General features: G+C 37.7%; 5 protein-coding genes across 5 annotated transcripts; 1 reads left to right on the top strand and 4 right to left on the bottom strand.

Moving 5' to 3' along the window:
• Window positions 1-152: 152 nt before the first annotated feature.
• On the top strand, window positions 153-2979 carry LOC103943253 (cytochrome b561 and DOMON domain-containing protein At5g47530). The gene is made up of 3 exons (XM_009353614.2): window positions 153-851; window positions 2048-2302; window positions 2401-2979. Exons 1-3 carry the CDS (start codon window positions 216-218, stop codon window positions 2692-2694), a joined length of 1185 nt encoding a protein of 394 aa, XP_009351889.1. The 5' UTR covers window positions 153-215; the 3' UTR covers window positions 2695-2979.
• A 253-nt stretch (window positions 2980-3232) lies between these two features.
• LOC103943393 (inositol monophosphatase 1) lies at window positions 3233-5965 on the bottom strand. Its single transcript, XM_009353729.3, has 12 exons — window positions 5804-5965; window positions 5633-5688; window positions 5476-5526; window positions 5099-5179; window positions 4872-4975; window positions 4715-4799; window positions 4491-4545; window positions 4355-4398; window positions 4081-4149; window positions 3903-4003; window positions 3766-3822; window positions 3233-3568 (listed from the first exon to the last, which is right to left on the bottom strand). The coding sequence occupies exons 1-12, from the start codon at window positions 5814-5816 to the stop codon at window positions 3472-3474; spliced, it is 813 nt and encodes a 270-aa protein (XP_009352004.2). The 5' UTR covers window positions 5817-5965; the 3' UTR covers window positions 3233-3471.
• A 1044-nt stretch (window positions 5966-7009) lies between these two features.
• Window positions 7010-10814, bottom strand: LOC103943482 (putative MO25-like protein At5g47540). Its single transcript, XM_009353828.3, has 11 exons — window positions 10511-10814; window positions 9986-10147; window positions 9760-9878; window positions 9259-9333; window positions 8970-9063; window positions 8487-8546; window positions 8244-8312; window positions 7931-8029; window positions 7620-7664; window positions 7437-7539; window positions 7010-7357 (listed from the first exon to the last, which is right to left on the bottom strand). Exons 1-11 carry the CDS (start codon window positions 10628-10630, stop codon window positions 7284-7286), a joined length of 1020 nt encoding a protein of 339 aa, XP_009352103.1. The 5' UTR covers window positions 10631-10814; the 3' UTR covers window positions 7010-7283.
• A 1281-nt stretch (window positions 10815-12095) lies between these two features.
• Window positions 12096-12461, bottom strand: LOC103943844 (cysteine proteinase inhibitor 5-like). Its single transcript, XM_009354207.2, has one exon. It carries the CDS (start codon window positions 12459-12461, stop codon window positions 12096-12098), a length of 366 nt encoding a protein of 121 aa, XP_009352482.2.
• A 661-nt stretch (window positions 12462-13122) lies between these two features.
• On the bottom strand, window positions 13123-14208 carry LOC103943585 (cysteine proteinase inhibitor 1). Its single transcript, XM_009353934.3, has one exon. The coding sequence runs from the start codon at window positions 13869-13871 to the stop codon at window positions 13254-13256; it is 618 nt and encodes a 205-aa protein (XP_009352209.2). The 5' UTR covers window positions 13872-14208; the 3' UTR covers window positions 13123-13253.
• Window positions 14209-14245: the final 37 nt, after the last annotated feature.

The following is a 14245-nucleotide window of genomic DNA, read 5'->3' as shown; positions in this document are numbered from 1 at the left end:
CTCCACGCACCACCACCAACTCTTATATTTACACCCCATTTCCCTCTCAACACCCCCAACTTCCTCTCACGCCCCTTGTCCGTCTTTTAGGGAAAAAGAAGTACGATCTTCTTATCAAGCTCTCAACCTTTTCCAATATCTGAATTCCCCTTCTCAAAATATATAAAACCCAGTTGAGATTTTCCCCTCAAAAGCACTATTCAGTTCTCACAACCATGGCTTCCACGCTGAGGCTTGCGGTGGTCTTCTCCATTCTGCTCTCTCTGTTCTCACAATCTTCCTACGCCCAAACGACAGCCTGCGGGAACTACAAATTCAACAACAACAAGGTCTTCACCTCCTGCACCATCCTGCCGCATCTCAGCTCCTTCCTCCATTGGAGCTTTGAACAGTCAACGGGGAAGCTCCAGATGGCCTACAGGCACACCGGCGTCTCTGCCTCCAGCTGGGTCGCGTGGGCCATTAATCCGGACCTCAGCAAAGCGTCGGCCGCCATGCCCGGCGCCCAAGCTCTTGTCGCTTGGCCGCAGTCCAGTGGGACGCCGAGGGTGTACACGTCGCCGATCCAGAGCTACTCGACCAACTTGGCGGAGGGCAACCTGACGTACGAGGTTACGAATTTGACGGCGGAGTATCTGAACAACGATGAGATGATCATATTTGCAACCTGGACTCTTCCTACCAATTCTACCACCATACTTCAAGTCTGGCAAGTGGGTCCCGTTTCGAACGGCTCTCCCGGCATTCACGACACCGTCGCCGCCAATCTTAACGCCAAGGGGACTTTGGATTTGCTTTCCGGCCAGACAGCATCCACCGGTGGTAGCAGCTCAACCACTAGAAAGAGAAACGTAAGTGAATTGACTCAATTTTTCTGTCTTTAATTCTGACCCTTAAACTGCATGTCCTGAAGTTTGTTTCTTAAACTAATTTTTGGGTTTTTATTACCAAATTTGAACAAATCTTTTGTTGTTTTCAATTAACTCACAATTTTTTTTTTTGTCAAACCATAGACTTGTTATATTAAGCGTTTGATTAGAGAGCGATAGACTTTGAACTTACGCTGCGGTGATGTAAGAACAACACTCTTTATCATCACTGTGTCAGAAGGCCAACTACAAATTCACAAATCTTTTCTTACTAAAACTTTTGATATTTTAATCAAAATAAAAGTCATAAGCAATACAGTAATTAAATATAAAATAATTTAACCCTCACAGCCAGTGACCTTATTGACCCATTTTCTCTTTCACATTTTTTTTTTTCTAAAGATAAATGTTTAATAACGAAATAGTTATACTAAAGCATTCGCTAAAGACATGAATATCCTCTTCAACAGAAAAAAGAAAAACGTTTAAAGACTGACACCAAAAATATTAGCGACAATTTTACAGTTTCCATTTTTGTAAATTTTACTATACTCAGAAATATAAATTAATCTTTTTTTATACGAAAATATATAGTTTTTAATTACGTTTATATTTTTTTTAAAGAGTACGATATTCATTTATTAGAAGAGAATAAATACAAAATAAGAGGATGGTGTGCATACAAGGGCCTAGGTAAAAATTTGCCGGAGATTTGAATCCGGACAAAAAAAAAAAAAAAAAAAGAACGTCCCGTACAAATAGCTTAAATAACTATAAATTGAATTATGAGGGGACTTTAAGGTATAGACGGATAGCACACTATAAATTATTGAAAAATATTATACTGTAAATTAATTTAAACTACCGACGAGATATTAGAACTCAAGTGGCGAAATCCGCTCTAGAGCATGTGGTTACGTACGCGTCTGCGAAAATATAAATTAATCTTTAATTTTAGTAGTTGAGGAGGATCTGCTCTCTTGTGCTAAGATTTCTTCGAATTGGTAGTCACATGTTTGGAATTAGAGTTTTAATCAAGGTCTTGACTTTAAGGTCTTTTTATTATATAATATGATTCTCTCTTTGAAATTCTCAATTGCTTTCTAGTTGCTCATTAACTTCATCAGAATTAGTCAAATCCCCTAAGTGTTTTTGGTCATTTTTGAAACAAATTACAGCGTCACGGAGTGCTGAATGCAGTGAGTTGGGGAATCTTGATGCCTTTTGGTGCCATGGTAGCAAGGTACTTGAAAGTTTTCAAGTCCGCGGACCCTGCATGGTTTTACCTTCATGCCGCTTGCCAGACCTCGGCATACGCCGTTGGCGTCGCAGGATGGGCTACCGGTATTAAACTCGGCGACGATTCTGCCGGCATCAAGTATAACACGCACAGAAACCTTGGGATCGCCCTCTTCGCTCTTGGAACACTTCAGGTAAATTCAACATTCATCTCAACCCTAACAATGTGTGTAATGTATCTTTGATCCTTGCCCTAGCATGTACTTAGTGATAGATTTGAATCTCGATGCAGGTGTTTGCTTTGCTTCTGAGACCCAACAAGGATCACAAGTTCAGATTTTACTGGAACATATACCACCACGCAACCGGGTACACTGTTATCATCCTCAGCATCGTCAACATCTTCAAAGGATTCGACATCTTGAACCCTGACGATAAGTGGAAGAAAGCATACATCGGCGTGATCATTGCTTTAGGTGTCCAAGCTGCATTGTTGGAAGCTTACACATGGTATATTGTATTGAAGAGGAAGAAGTCTGAAAAGGAAACGCAAGCTTCGAACGGTGTCAACGGCCATGGTGCTTAGGGGTCAGAGGGACGAAAAGCAGAGCGCACAGAATGGTTTCTAAGAGGTAGTTGGTGGCTCTTTCGAGTTTCTTCCTCCTCTTACGCGGCCCTTCTGAATACTTTTGTTGTTGTTGCACCCTTTTGTATATTGATGACGTGAGTGTTTGTGTACACATATGTACTGGGGGAGTTCAGGATTAGAGGTTATTCTTTGGTAAATTAGGTCTTGGGCAGTCCCTGCCTGAACTCTGTGTTAGACATGCTACCAGAGAGAGATTTAATATATTTGTTACTTACACACTTATACCTGTGTTTTCTCCTTCGACTTTGATTTAATTTTTAGGACATGATTTTCGCACTATCCTTTTCACCATCTGCACTTGTCTCTATTTTCTAAGCCCTTGGATTGAATCAATCGGAGAATCAAGGGACAAAAACCAAAGGTAAGAGTGCGGAAGTAGAAAAACAAACGGAAATTATATCCTTCGGCTTCTGTTTCTATATTCAACTTTCTGTTTTTGAGCTAAAGCATTCTCAATCATGACTTCACTTTCATATACTCCAAACATCTAATTTATTTCTGAAGCTAAGAACATACAGCAAATACGAACATTGCCAACGATATATCATCAAAATATGTTCGACAATTAATTTGGCATTTCACATGCCCTAAATACGATTTCAATGGTGTAAAGGATACTAACTTAACACCCATGTAATCAAATCAGTAATCCAATTTTATGCTTCATGGAGAGGAGGTTTAACTTGAAAGATTTCATAGAGTGAAGAAGCTGACTCATTCGGATTCTCGCAAAACCTCAACAAATGCTTCCTTAAGCAGAGGGTTTGATGCTGCTACTCTTCGAGATGTCATGTCAAGCTCCTCACCAGATCTGATGCAGAAAATTTCATCCAAGTCTCGACATAAGTAAAAATGCATAGATACGATGTTACATGCAAGTTTCAAGTTTTGTTAACAAAAAGATAGATGTTATCGATCTGTCAGTAGTGCACGCTTCAAAGAGAACTATTTATATTTCAACTCAAATTAATTCTTGAATGATCTTAAGCTGAAGATAAAGTTACTTACGGATCATAAACACACCCTCCAGCTTCTGTAACAATTACAGCACCACCTGCAACATCCCTGAGGCACACGAAAAACCAACGTCAATCACTTACCAGCTACCACTAAAATTGACAAGCATGGTAGAAAGAAGATCATACCAAGGACCCCCATAGCCGTGCATGTAAAATAGATCAAGCCTCCCACATGCTATTCCACAGAGGGCCAGTGCACAGGAGCCTCCAATGCGAATAGATCTCACCTGCTCAAAAGAGGGATTCATTTAAAATTGGGATGCCAACACAACTGAAGAACAGCATTTGAAAGTTCTGTTTCTACCTCAAAAAGTAGGCGATTAATTGTCCCTGTGGTTGCATCCACTGTTACGTTATCACGTTCTACTCCAACCTGCTCTTCCAGTACAACAACATATGAGGGTTTTTAAGATTAAGAAGTTTACACATTTATCCTTACCAATTTCTAGTCTCATCATTTAAGTAAAACGCTCGCGGTGTGCTTTATTTTACACAGGGATAGGGTAGAAAAACAACAAATCAGCCCATTTATGTATAACAATAATAAACTACCATCCATCAATCAGAGAGCTCTATACCTCAGTGACAAGGAGAGACTTCACAAGTTCAGTCTGAGATGATACTGCACTAATTCAAACATTTTAAAGCATTAAATAGGAAATTCTGTAACCACTTGGAAACAATAAAGTACATGGTTAAAAACAGAATAATCACCTTTTATAGGATTTCCATTGAGAAATGCACCTCCTCCGCGTATGCCAGTAAAGAGCTACGTATAAGTTAACACGCTTTATTCAGCTAGTATTACTTAGAGAGCAAGTTTTCATATTTCAACTCAGAAGCTATTCGCTGTAAAACTTACAATTCTAACATCTATTAGAACAAGAGTCATGGTTAACCACTGGAGTTTAAACGTTAGCGGAGATAAGAATCCTAACCTCGTCAATTATTGGATTGTAAACAACACCAACAGTAGGAATCTTTCCAATTGTAAGGCCGATTGACACACAGACAAAGGGGAATCTATAACAGCAACGAGAAGCAATCAGCACAGAGAAAATAAACAATCATCTACAACACAAGAGCGACTTTTACCCATGTACAAAGTTAATGGTTCCATCCACAGGATCAACTAGCCATGTGGGGTCATCAGTCAGCTCCGTTACACCATTAGCAGCAGTAGTCTCTTCCCCGATGAACTAAAGGTAACGCCAACTAAAATAATTCAGAGCATGTAGAGAAAAACCTGGTCTTAGGAGATACAATGATATTCTAAGCAACAATGAGGAACTTTGCTGATACATGGGGATGAAGAGTTAAACCTTATGAGTGGGGTAAAGTTGCTTGAGATGATTAAATATGAGATCTTCGCATGCCTTATCAGTTTCCGTGACCAGATCCACCTGCACTCCCCAGCAGAATTGGAAGATTAACAGAAAAATAATGTTCTGAGCTATCTCAAACCATATAATATAAATTTCTCCATTCGAATTCTAACTGCAGCTGCCACAGGCGAAAAGATATTCGAAATTCTTTCACTAACATGCCTTCGATGCTTGTCAAGTAATCAAATTTTAAATCATTCTCTTAAAAAAAATTATACTAACATTGAATCAGCAATTATACTTCTAAGATCCAATTGCCAAACACCCATTTGATTTAACAATTAATAAAAAACAAGAAAAACAAATCAAAAGACCTGGCCTTTGTACTCCACATGCTTGGTCTCGTAGAACCCTTTTCGAATTATCTGCAATGAAATCATATAGCACACAGATTGCACACTTTGTTTCAATTACTGCTGAGTAAAAATTAGATAAAAACAAAAATTAGTTAAAGGAGCGGAGGGGACTAACCTGGCCGGCTTTCTTGGCTGCATCAACGGCGGAGGAGAGGAACTGAGCAAGCGAATCTACGACCCACCACCAGAAATTATGCAAAACAGATTGCAAATTAATTTTATATGAAAAAAAAATGACAGAAATTGGAGATTTTATTAGAATTTAAACGAAATGGTGAGAATCTACCATTTGCCGCCATTATTAACGGTCTGGTGAGAGAAGGAAATGCAGATTGAGTAATAGTCGGAGATGCTAACGAGTACTGTCGACGATGGATTTGCGTTCAGATTGTAGTGTTGGAGCCTTCACGTAGCACATGAAGCTAACAGGTGGACTGAGACTGATTAAATAATTAAACTAAATATATAGGCGATTCATTTATCGCATAAAGTATAATGCCAATGCTATTCGTTCATCGCATAAAGTATGATGCCGACATCAATAATACGGCGTGGAATGGTATATCATGTGTTATTATATAAATAATAGAATATATATACTAAAATGTTAATAATTTAGAAAATAAAATTGCCCATCATTTCTACTAAAAACACATAATGTATTATTTATGTTCCGATTACAATAAAAAATCTCTCCTGATTACCACGAGGATACTAGGTTTAAGTACTCTATTGCGCTCAAAGATCTATCGAATCTTGTCGTTTTTCAAAAGTCATGTTGACCCAGTTCGTGTCGTGAGACGTGTGAATATATCACAGGGCCAGGTCCAAAGTGAATTGATAATTATTTTTATTTTTAAGTGAAATTTAGAAAAAGGCGATAGAGTAAATATGCCGTATTCCTTATGGTTAGGTAAGTATAGTCATTTGATGGGGCAGATTCGTAGAATATGCCAATATGCTGTGTTCGATGTTCATTGTTCATATTTCTCGTAAGGACAGCATATGATTTTTTTGGATAACAAGTCAAGGGTATCCTTTTTTTTTTAAGGATCGAGAAGACTTACAGATGTATTTTAACTTTCTTTAACCACAATCTGACTTTCACACCACCAATAGGTTTTGAACTCGGGACCTTTAGTTTTTAGTTTTAAGAAAGCATCGTAATCCACTATTTACCATTATGCCACCAGCTTGTGGTTAAGAACATCATATGATTGGAATGTGGAGCAAGTGCGTGCCAGTGCCAGTGCCACCTTGAGAAACCCTATTCCCAAATCAGACACCAGAAAATGACCATTCTATTCTCATCGGGAGAAAATGATACGATGCTTTGATCATGAGGAACCTCTAATCTGTTTTTAGATTAACTGCGGAATTGAACACGCAATGTTTATGAAAAGTTCAAACGCGAGTCTCTTCTTCGGTCGGTCTAGAAGCCAACTATGCGCAAGGTATGCGTCCATTAAATAATATGGCACTAGTGCGACACTTGGGGCCAATTTGAATACATTACAAGCATGCGTGCTGCTCAACCGTTTTAAACATTTGCATCACCCAAGTACAGCAACATCAAACATTTTACCAATTTATTTATCTACCTTTTACAAAAGTATAATTTAGAAACTACACATGAACAAGGAACAAGGGGGATGAGGCTCCTTCAAAAAATTAAATAGCGTCAAACAAACACAAAGAACCATGAAAACTCTAAAACTCACAAATAGAACAAGAAACTCAACATTCCACATGCAAGACAAGTTCCTTCATGAGTCTTTGGGTTCCATGGCAGCTATTTCTCTCACTACTTGAGCTTTGTCTGCCTCAAATTGTTCATCCTCTGCAACAAAACATTTGAAAAAATGTAACCAAAGTGCCAAACTACTAACAACAAACTCTAAATAAAAACTCGCACCTACCTTTATCTATCTTAAAATCAGCAAACAGCCGTAAAAGCTTGCTTCTATTGGCAACAAGTATGCTCACAATGTCGGCGGGTTTATTTTGATTAGCAGCAAACAACTGCAAAAACTAAAACATATTAACGAGAAGAGCTAAAGAGTAACCCTGAACATTAACAAATCAAATTTTGGTAATCAAACCTTGAAGACATGAAATGCTTCAATCTGAATGCTCTTGCTTGATTCCTGCAGATAGAAACCCCAAAATTATGCATGTAAGAACTAGGTATACCAAATGCAACGCAAATTGTAATTTCAAAGGCTTGCACTAATACATATTGTGCATGTAAGAAATAGGTATACCAAATGCAAAGCAAATGGTAATTTCAAAGGCTTGCACTAAAACATATTATGCAAGTAAAAGCATATCATACTATTCAATGGCCTGGAACAAGAGGGGAGGGGGAAGTTCATGGAAATCAGCAATAATCAATAAAGGAGGTATATCATACTCTGAGAAGATTCATAAGGATCCTCAAGTTGTCCCTTGAGCTCACATATCGAGTCATCACAGCTGAGTTTGACCGATCCAACAAAATATCTCCTAACAACTGTAATTAATAAACAAGCATCTTCAGCAAACATCATAAGAGCATCTCAGCAAACGTCACAAGAAGCATGTAGCCTATTTCAAAAACGTCCAAAGCATGCAGCCTATTTCAAAAATGTGATGAAACAAGAGTATACGAGGTACTTCAACAAGCACATCAAGGTCATGCAATATACTCTTTACGAGAGTTATTTGTGGTCAAATATTTATCATACCTTGACAGCTTGTCGTCTGGTAATATAATTGGAGGATTCCAGTAGCTTTGAGTTATACTCCGCAAAAAACTGTCATAAAGATAGAAATATCAAGTTTCGGTTAATTTGCATATAATACTTGTATGCCTCTTTTCCAGTTCTTATTTTCTTCACTTGAAGTAATTCTAATGGAAATATTCAGTAACTGTTGATGCATGTTTCTTACTGCTCACATGCATGTGTTCCATAGAAAGTAACCCTCACCCAATCATAGTTCTTGGAAAGAAAATCTGCTACAGTGGATTTGTGCCTCGTCAAGAGTTCCTACAGAGAGATGTTACAAAAATCAGAATGATTCTAGTACAACTGCAACCAGACAAGTACATGAGTCGAATAAATGGCTTTAAGAACAAGAAATATTTATAATGAAAAAGAAATTAAAAAAATTGCTCTATATAGATCAGCAAACCACACAAAATCTGTATCAGGCTTTGAGGTTTCAGATAGGAACATTGTTGACCATAATTGCACTATTGGAAAAATCTACTATCATACAGGGAAGCAGACAGTGTATTCAATATTCCCACATGCATGAAGGTCAAAGCATTATTGGCTAAACAACAAATGAATCATGAATCATTTTGAGTGTTTAGTTTATCCAAAGGCATGCAACAATGTTCATTAAACTCTAAAAGTGTTAATTTTTATGAAAACAAACACATGACCATACTGTGAGACTAACTCAACCTTAAAAGTTGCAGCAGCATCTGCAGCAATATCAAAATTGGGGAGCTGTATATAATCAAAAAACTTCTTCATGTGTTGTGATTCCAAAACATATCTGCAAACAAAACAGATCAGTTCAATAAGCAATTACGTACGAAAATAGTTGATATACAACTGAGGTGAACAAAAGCAATGAGTTTTAGCCACTAAATGATACAAATGATAAACAACCTCAGATCCCACTTCTTAATAACATCTTGCACATAGTCAAATTGAAATTTAACAAATGAGCCAGATTCAGTTTGCTCACCTTGCAACACTTTGGTGACGTATGCACTCCCTCAACATTGCACCATAATGTAGAGCCATGTCAGTGTTTCCATATCTACAAAATGAGGACTTTAACAATGAGATGCCTAATAATAATATAATCAATATAAGACGATATACTTTTTGAAACACCCCACCTTCAACCCTTTTTCATATAATTCAAGAATACAAATTTTGAAAAAAAAAGAACAGAGATCAAGACCATTTTCTAACTTGAAGAGTCATTTACAAAGAACATAATAATTGACGTGTTTTCAACATATTGAGCCGCAAAAAAAATTTGAAAATGTAACTCAGAACCCCAAAGCATTAAAGACTTTAATGAATCAGCTTGTTTATGAAAAGGTTCAAAGAATCATTGCACATTGACGTGAACCAAACATACTAGACATATGCTATCAATAACGAGTGTAAGAAACAAAAAGGAACAGTGCAACATAATAACAGTAAGTGTCCAAGGTACTTGGCAATAGTGGCTTACCCTTGGATCAAAATATCCATCAAATCAATGTTCGCTACCAAGTAATCACATGCAATCAGCTTAGACTGAACTTGTTGCCTCTGCAAGTTTGCAACCACTTGAGTGGCATCTTTTCGAGCCTGCGCAAAGTAAACCGAGAATGGAGAACAAGAGATTCAACATAAGGATTCAACAAAAGGCAGACAAAACAATATAAAGTGAAGGAACAAAGGCATCGAAAGCTTACCTCCAAGTTCAATTTCGGAAGACATGTAATAAGAAGTCGAAGTGTGTTCTCTTTAAAAAACTCCTGAGTCAACTGCGCACATGCTTCTGAGACGGGTTCAGACTCGCTATTTCCATAGAGAATCGACTTCAGCTCCCTGATGTTTTTACAGAGCTCTGACATCTGCTCATTCACAAAACCCCAACACAAATAAACTTCGATGCCCAAGACATACAAACACAAAACACTATCGAAGAAGAAGTAACTAGAATGAACGATCACAATTTGCATTTGAAAAAACTAATTAAACTGAAGAATTCACAAACTAATTTAACAATTTCAGATTTCAAAATCGCCAATTTCAATGAAATCCGTACGAACAAAAAACTTCAAAAATATAAACTTTGATCTTGAACCGATCCCAATTTTCTCAATGTTTTCAGATAATAGAATATAGAAGCAAGGAAGAATATGATCAAAATTTCAATCGGATGGAATTGAATCGATTTTGATTGACAGAATCAATAACGGAAGGAAAATAGGTACTTTTTCCTCGCGTTTGCTTTCACGAGAATCGGGAGCGCGCTGAGCATAGACGAGGAGATCTCGGGTCTGCCGAACTATGTCGGCGGGGGTTCTGGGCTTGGACTTGAACAGCCCCTTCATCTTGTTGCTGTTGGCGCTTTGGCTGCGACGGGGCAGTTTATCCTGCTGATGGTGGTTTTGCTGTCGATGCCGCTGCGGCGGTTGCGGTGGTGGCTGAGCAGAAAGCCTCGGGTCCGTCAGAAGAAGGCTGGAGGAGGCTCTCCGCTGCTCCCCACCTTGGTTAGATGTACAGATTCCAATTTTTGTTTGGGTCGGTCGTGGAGTTTAGGTTAGTTCTGACGGTTCCTTAATCGTGTTTTTCCCTTTCCCCAAATTACTCCCAACCCAATTTAGCCTCTCACCGATCAATCTACTAATTCTCTTTTATTAGTGGGGAATGCATAATTAAATTTTTTTAATTTATATTTATTTTCTGTTAAAATCATTTTGTTTATTTTTAAGAAGATCGAAAATAATAATGTAAAAATTTATCCTGCGGATTGGGTAAATCCTTATCCCACAGACGGGTGGCCGTTACTTCAATGGATTCTGGATAAACAGATTGGCAGAGAGGCTCTTTGGTGGGGGCATCTGCACGGAAAAGGACAAAAGCATAATTTCCCTAATTTTTATAGGCTGCATGAAACAAGATAGAAAATCTTAGGTCCATACCTAGTTATATTAAAGGAAAAATGATCATATCCGGATTCTTTTTTTTTAATTCATCAAATGGGAAATTGTATCGTTCAAATTTGATAACAAGGGTCCACGTTAAAAGTTATAATAACTTCAGCTGTTTGATCAAATTTCAACGTTACAGATTCTCTGATATGGTGGATTAAGAAGAAGAGATCCGGAGATGATCCATTTCCATAATGTTTGAAAATATATTTAAAATGACTAAAAGTGTTTTTGATGAAATTGATTTTGTATTTCAAAAGTGCTTTTTAAAAGAAGTACTAAATATGTGTTTCTTGTAGAAAACACTTCAAATATTTTTTAATGATTCACTTAAATTTTTACTAAAAGTTTGATTTGAAAAACTTTTTCACCAAAATCATGTTTAGTAATTTTAAAAACATTTACAAATAAGCCGTTAGATTAGATATCCTCCTTTCATTTCTATCTTTGATTTGTTGGAGGGATATTCTTTTTTTTATGTCAATTTGTTGAAGGTATACAGTATGAGATTCTAAGGAATGTGAGGTTGGTGTTAGAGCGATAAGGTAAAGGTTCCCAAAACAAAAGTGCAAGGACATATAAAATAACCATTTATGAAATCATCAATTTCACTTTTTTTTTTTCCTCTTCAGACAAAGGTAAACTTATTATCAAACCAGCAAATTACAACATTAACTCAACATAGAGAGATGGACCTCCAAATCAAACTAAAACAGAGCTCAAAACAAAAAAATAACCAGAGAAACAAAAAACCCTAATACCGCTGAAATACTGAATCCTAAAGAAGAGGCAGAAGGCTCTACGTGAGATTTGTAGAGGATGGTTTACAAGACTAGAAACATATTATGAAATCATCCAATTTCTTTTACCTACTAACTTCACGAAAGACCAATAACTCCTTTATCGAATGTTCCACATTATCCCACACAATAGTCACATAATTTGACGTGAGGGTAGGCGACTCCTCATCTCTGACCGCAATGGGAAGCCAATAGTGAATGTTAAGTGCATCGATAAACTTCATCCGACCCTGAAAGACGTTCTGAAATGCCAATTTCTTCTTCTCTATTTTGTTGTACTCGTTGACAGCAAACTCTGCGACCTCTTTCACATATGCGTCGCTGATGTTCTTGATCGGCTGCCAATCACCGCCTTGGGCTGTGACCAAGGGAGGAAAGAGGAGGCAAAAGATCAGTGTTGCAATTGCCAGGATACTATATAATCTGGTCATTTTTTGGAATGAAGAGACGCATTGAGAGTGCAATAGAATTTATAGTGAATTTCGTTCTTGAATTTTGTGGTGGTGTTATTATGGCGTTAAAACACTTTCCTTTCTAATGATCCATTTCCGCTTTTATCCAGATTGAGGCGATTATAACAGTTCCAAAATTGTTTTTCCTATTTAATTAATTGCTAAACATGAATTTATTTCCTATGTTGAAATTACATTTTGAAAGTTGACTTGCTAAGACCGCGTATTTGAAATATGTGGGTAAACAATTTTCCCATAATTTGTAGATTCTCAATTTAAATTTATACAAATAATATTCTTATACGTGGTGGTAGGTAAACTGTTTTTTTATGTATTACTAAACTTTTTGTTATTATTGTTATATATGAGTAAATAATTGACAATAGTAATCAAGACATCAATACTTATATTTTTTATTAATATGCATCGAATTTGTAGTTAACAAACAAGTAATTAGGGGCGTTAAGACATCCAAAAAATTACAAAATGTGTGAAAGCAAATTTAATTAAAGAATTTGCTTGGGTTGGGTCAAATCTTCAACACTGATGTTGTGTGTGTGGTCTTCATGATAATTTTAGAACCCAATTCACCAAGAATACATATATGACAAAGCCAAAAAAGAATCAAGAAAATTAAGAATTGAAGATCAATTATTCCCTCGATTTATTTATTATAATGAAAGATGATAAACTTCAAGCAAACTATAGTCCAGAGTACATGATTGCATAAACACAACAATTAAAATATAAGATGATCATATTCTCCGAAACCTAGTTGGGCTTTGACAATCGATGAAATGACATCAACTGCTTAAAATGCTCCCAAGCCTTCTCCCACACAATACCCTCGTAGTCCGCGGGAGTGGCAACATCGGGATCAGCCACGGACTTGTTCTTAGCGGAAATGACAAGCCGGTAGTTGATGCCCGCCACCACCTGGCTGTCGCCCCGGACGACCCTCTCAAACGCCAACTTGTTCTGGCCTTGGGCTTGCTTGTTGTACTCCGATACCGCAAACTCTGCAATCTCTTTCACATGGGGGTCGCTGATGTTCTTTATGGGCTCCCAACCGCCGGTTATAAGGCCCCGTCGGTCCGCGGCAGCGGCCACCAAAGGAAGGAGGACGAGGGCGAGGATGAGGAGGCAGTGAGGGCGCATCGTGACCGTTGCTTTCTTTAATTTGTTTAAGTTTCTTCGACTGGCTCCACTCCACGAATGACAATTGATGACTGATGAGCTGCAATGGGGGATGGCAAGATAATATAGGTTTGGATGTGCATAACGGGCAGGAAGGTAAAGGGTTTGGCATATATGGAAGGTTAGGTATTGACTTGTGCTATCCTGGATATTACTGTCCATATTGGCTCGTGCAGGGATTTCTTTCGCCATTGCTTTCTTGATATATTTACGGCATGGTCTAATTACTAATTTGTTTTGATATTTTTCTTCATTTGTGACTCTTTACTTTTTTTAGGAATAACCGACACATTGATTGAAATCACAATTACAAAGCATCCTGGATGAGAACAATAATCAGATTGATGTTAGGCGGCCTGAAACATTAGCAATACATAATGCATACTTTGCTCATCTATGGCCACGATGAGCTTCCAACCGCCGACAAGGGTTGTGATACGGGCGGCAGCCAGAGGAAGGATGATGACGACGACGACGAGAACGAGGAGGCACTTTGGGCGCATCGTGGCCGTCGATTAAAATTTTTCGTGACTGACAACATAAAGTCCACAAGGGACGAGTGAAGT

This window comes from the organism of the source record quoted next, unplaced genomic scaffold (assembly GCF_019419815.1).
Source record: "Pyrus x bretschneideri cultivar Hongxiangsu unplaced genomic scaffold, Pyrus_bretschneideri_v1 Contig19, whole genome shotgun sequence".
Classification (NCBI taxonomy): domain Eukaryota; kingdom Viridiplantae; phylum Streptophyta; class Magnoliopsida; order Rosales; family Rosaceae; genus Pyrus; species Pyrus x bretschneideri.
This window is presented reverse-complemented; position numbering and strand designations above follow the sequence as displayed.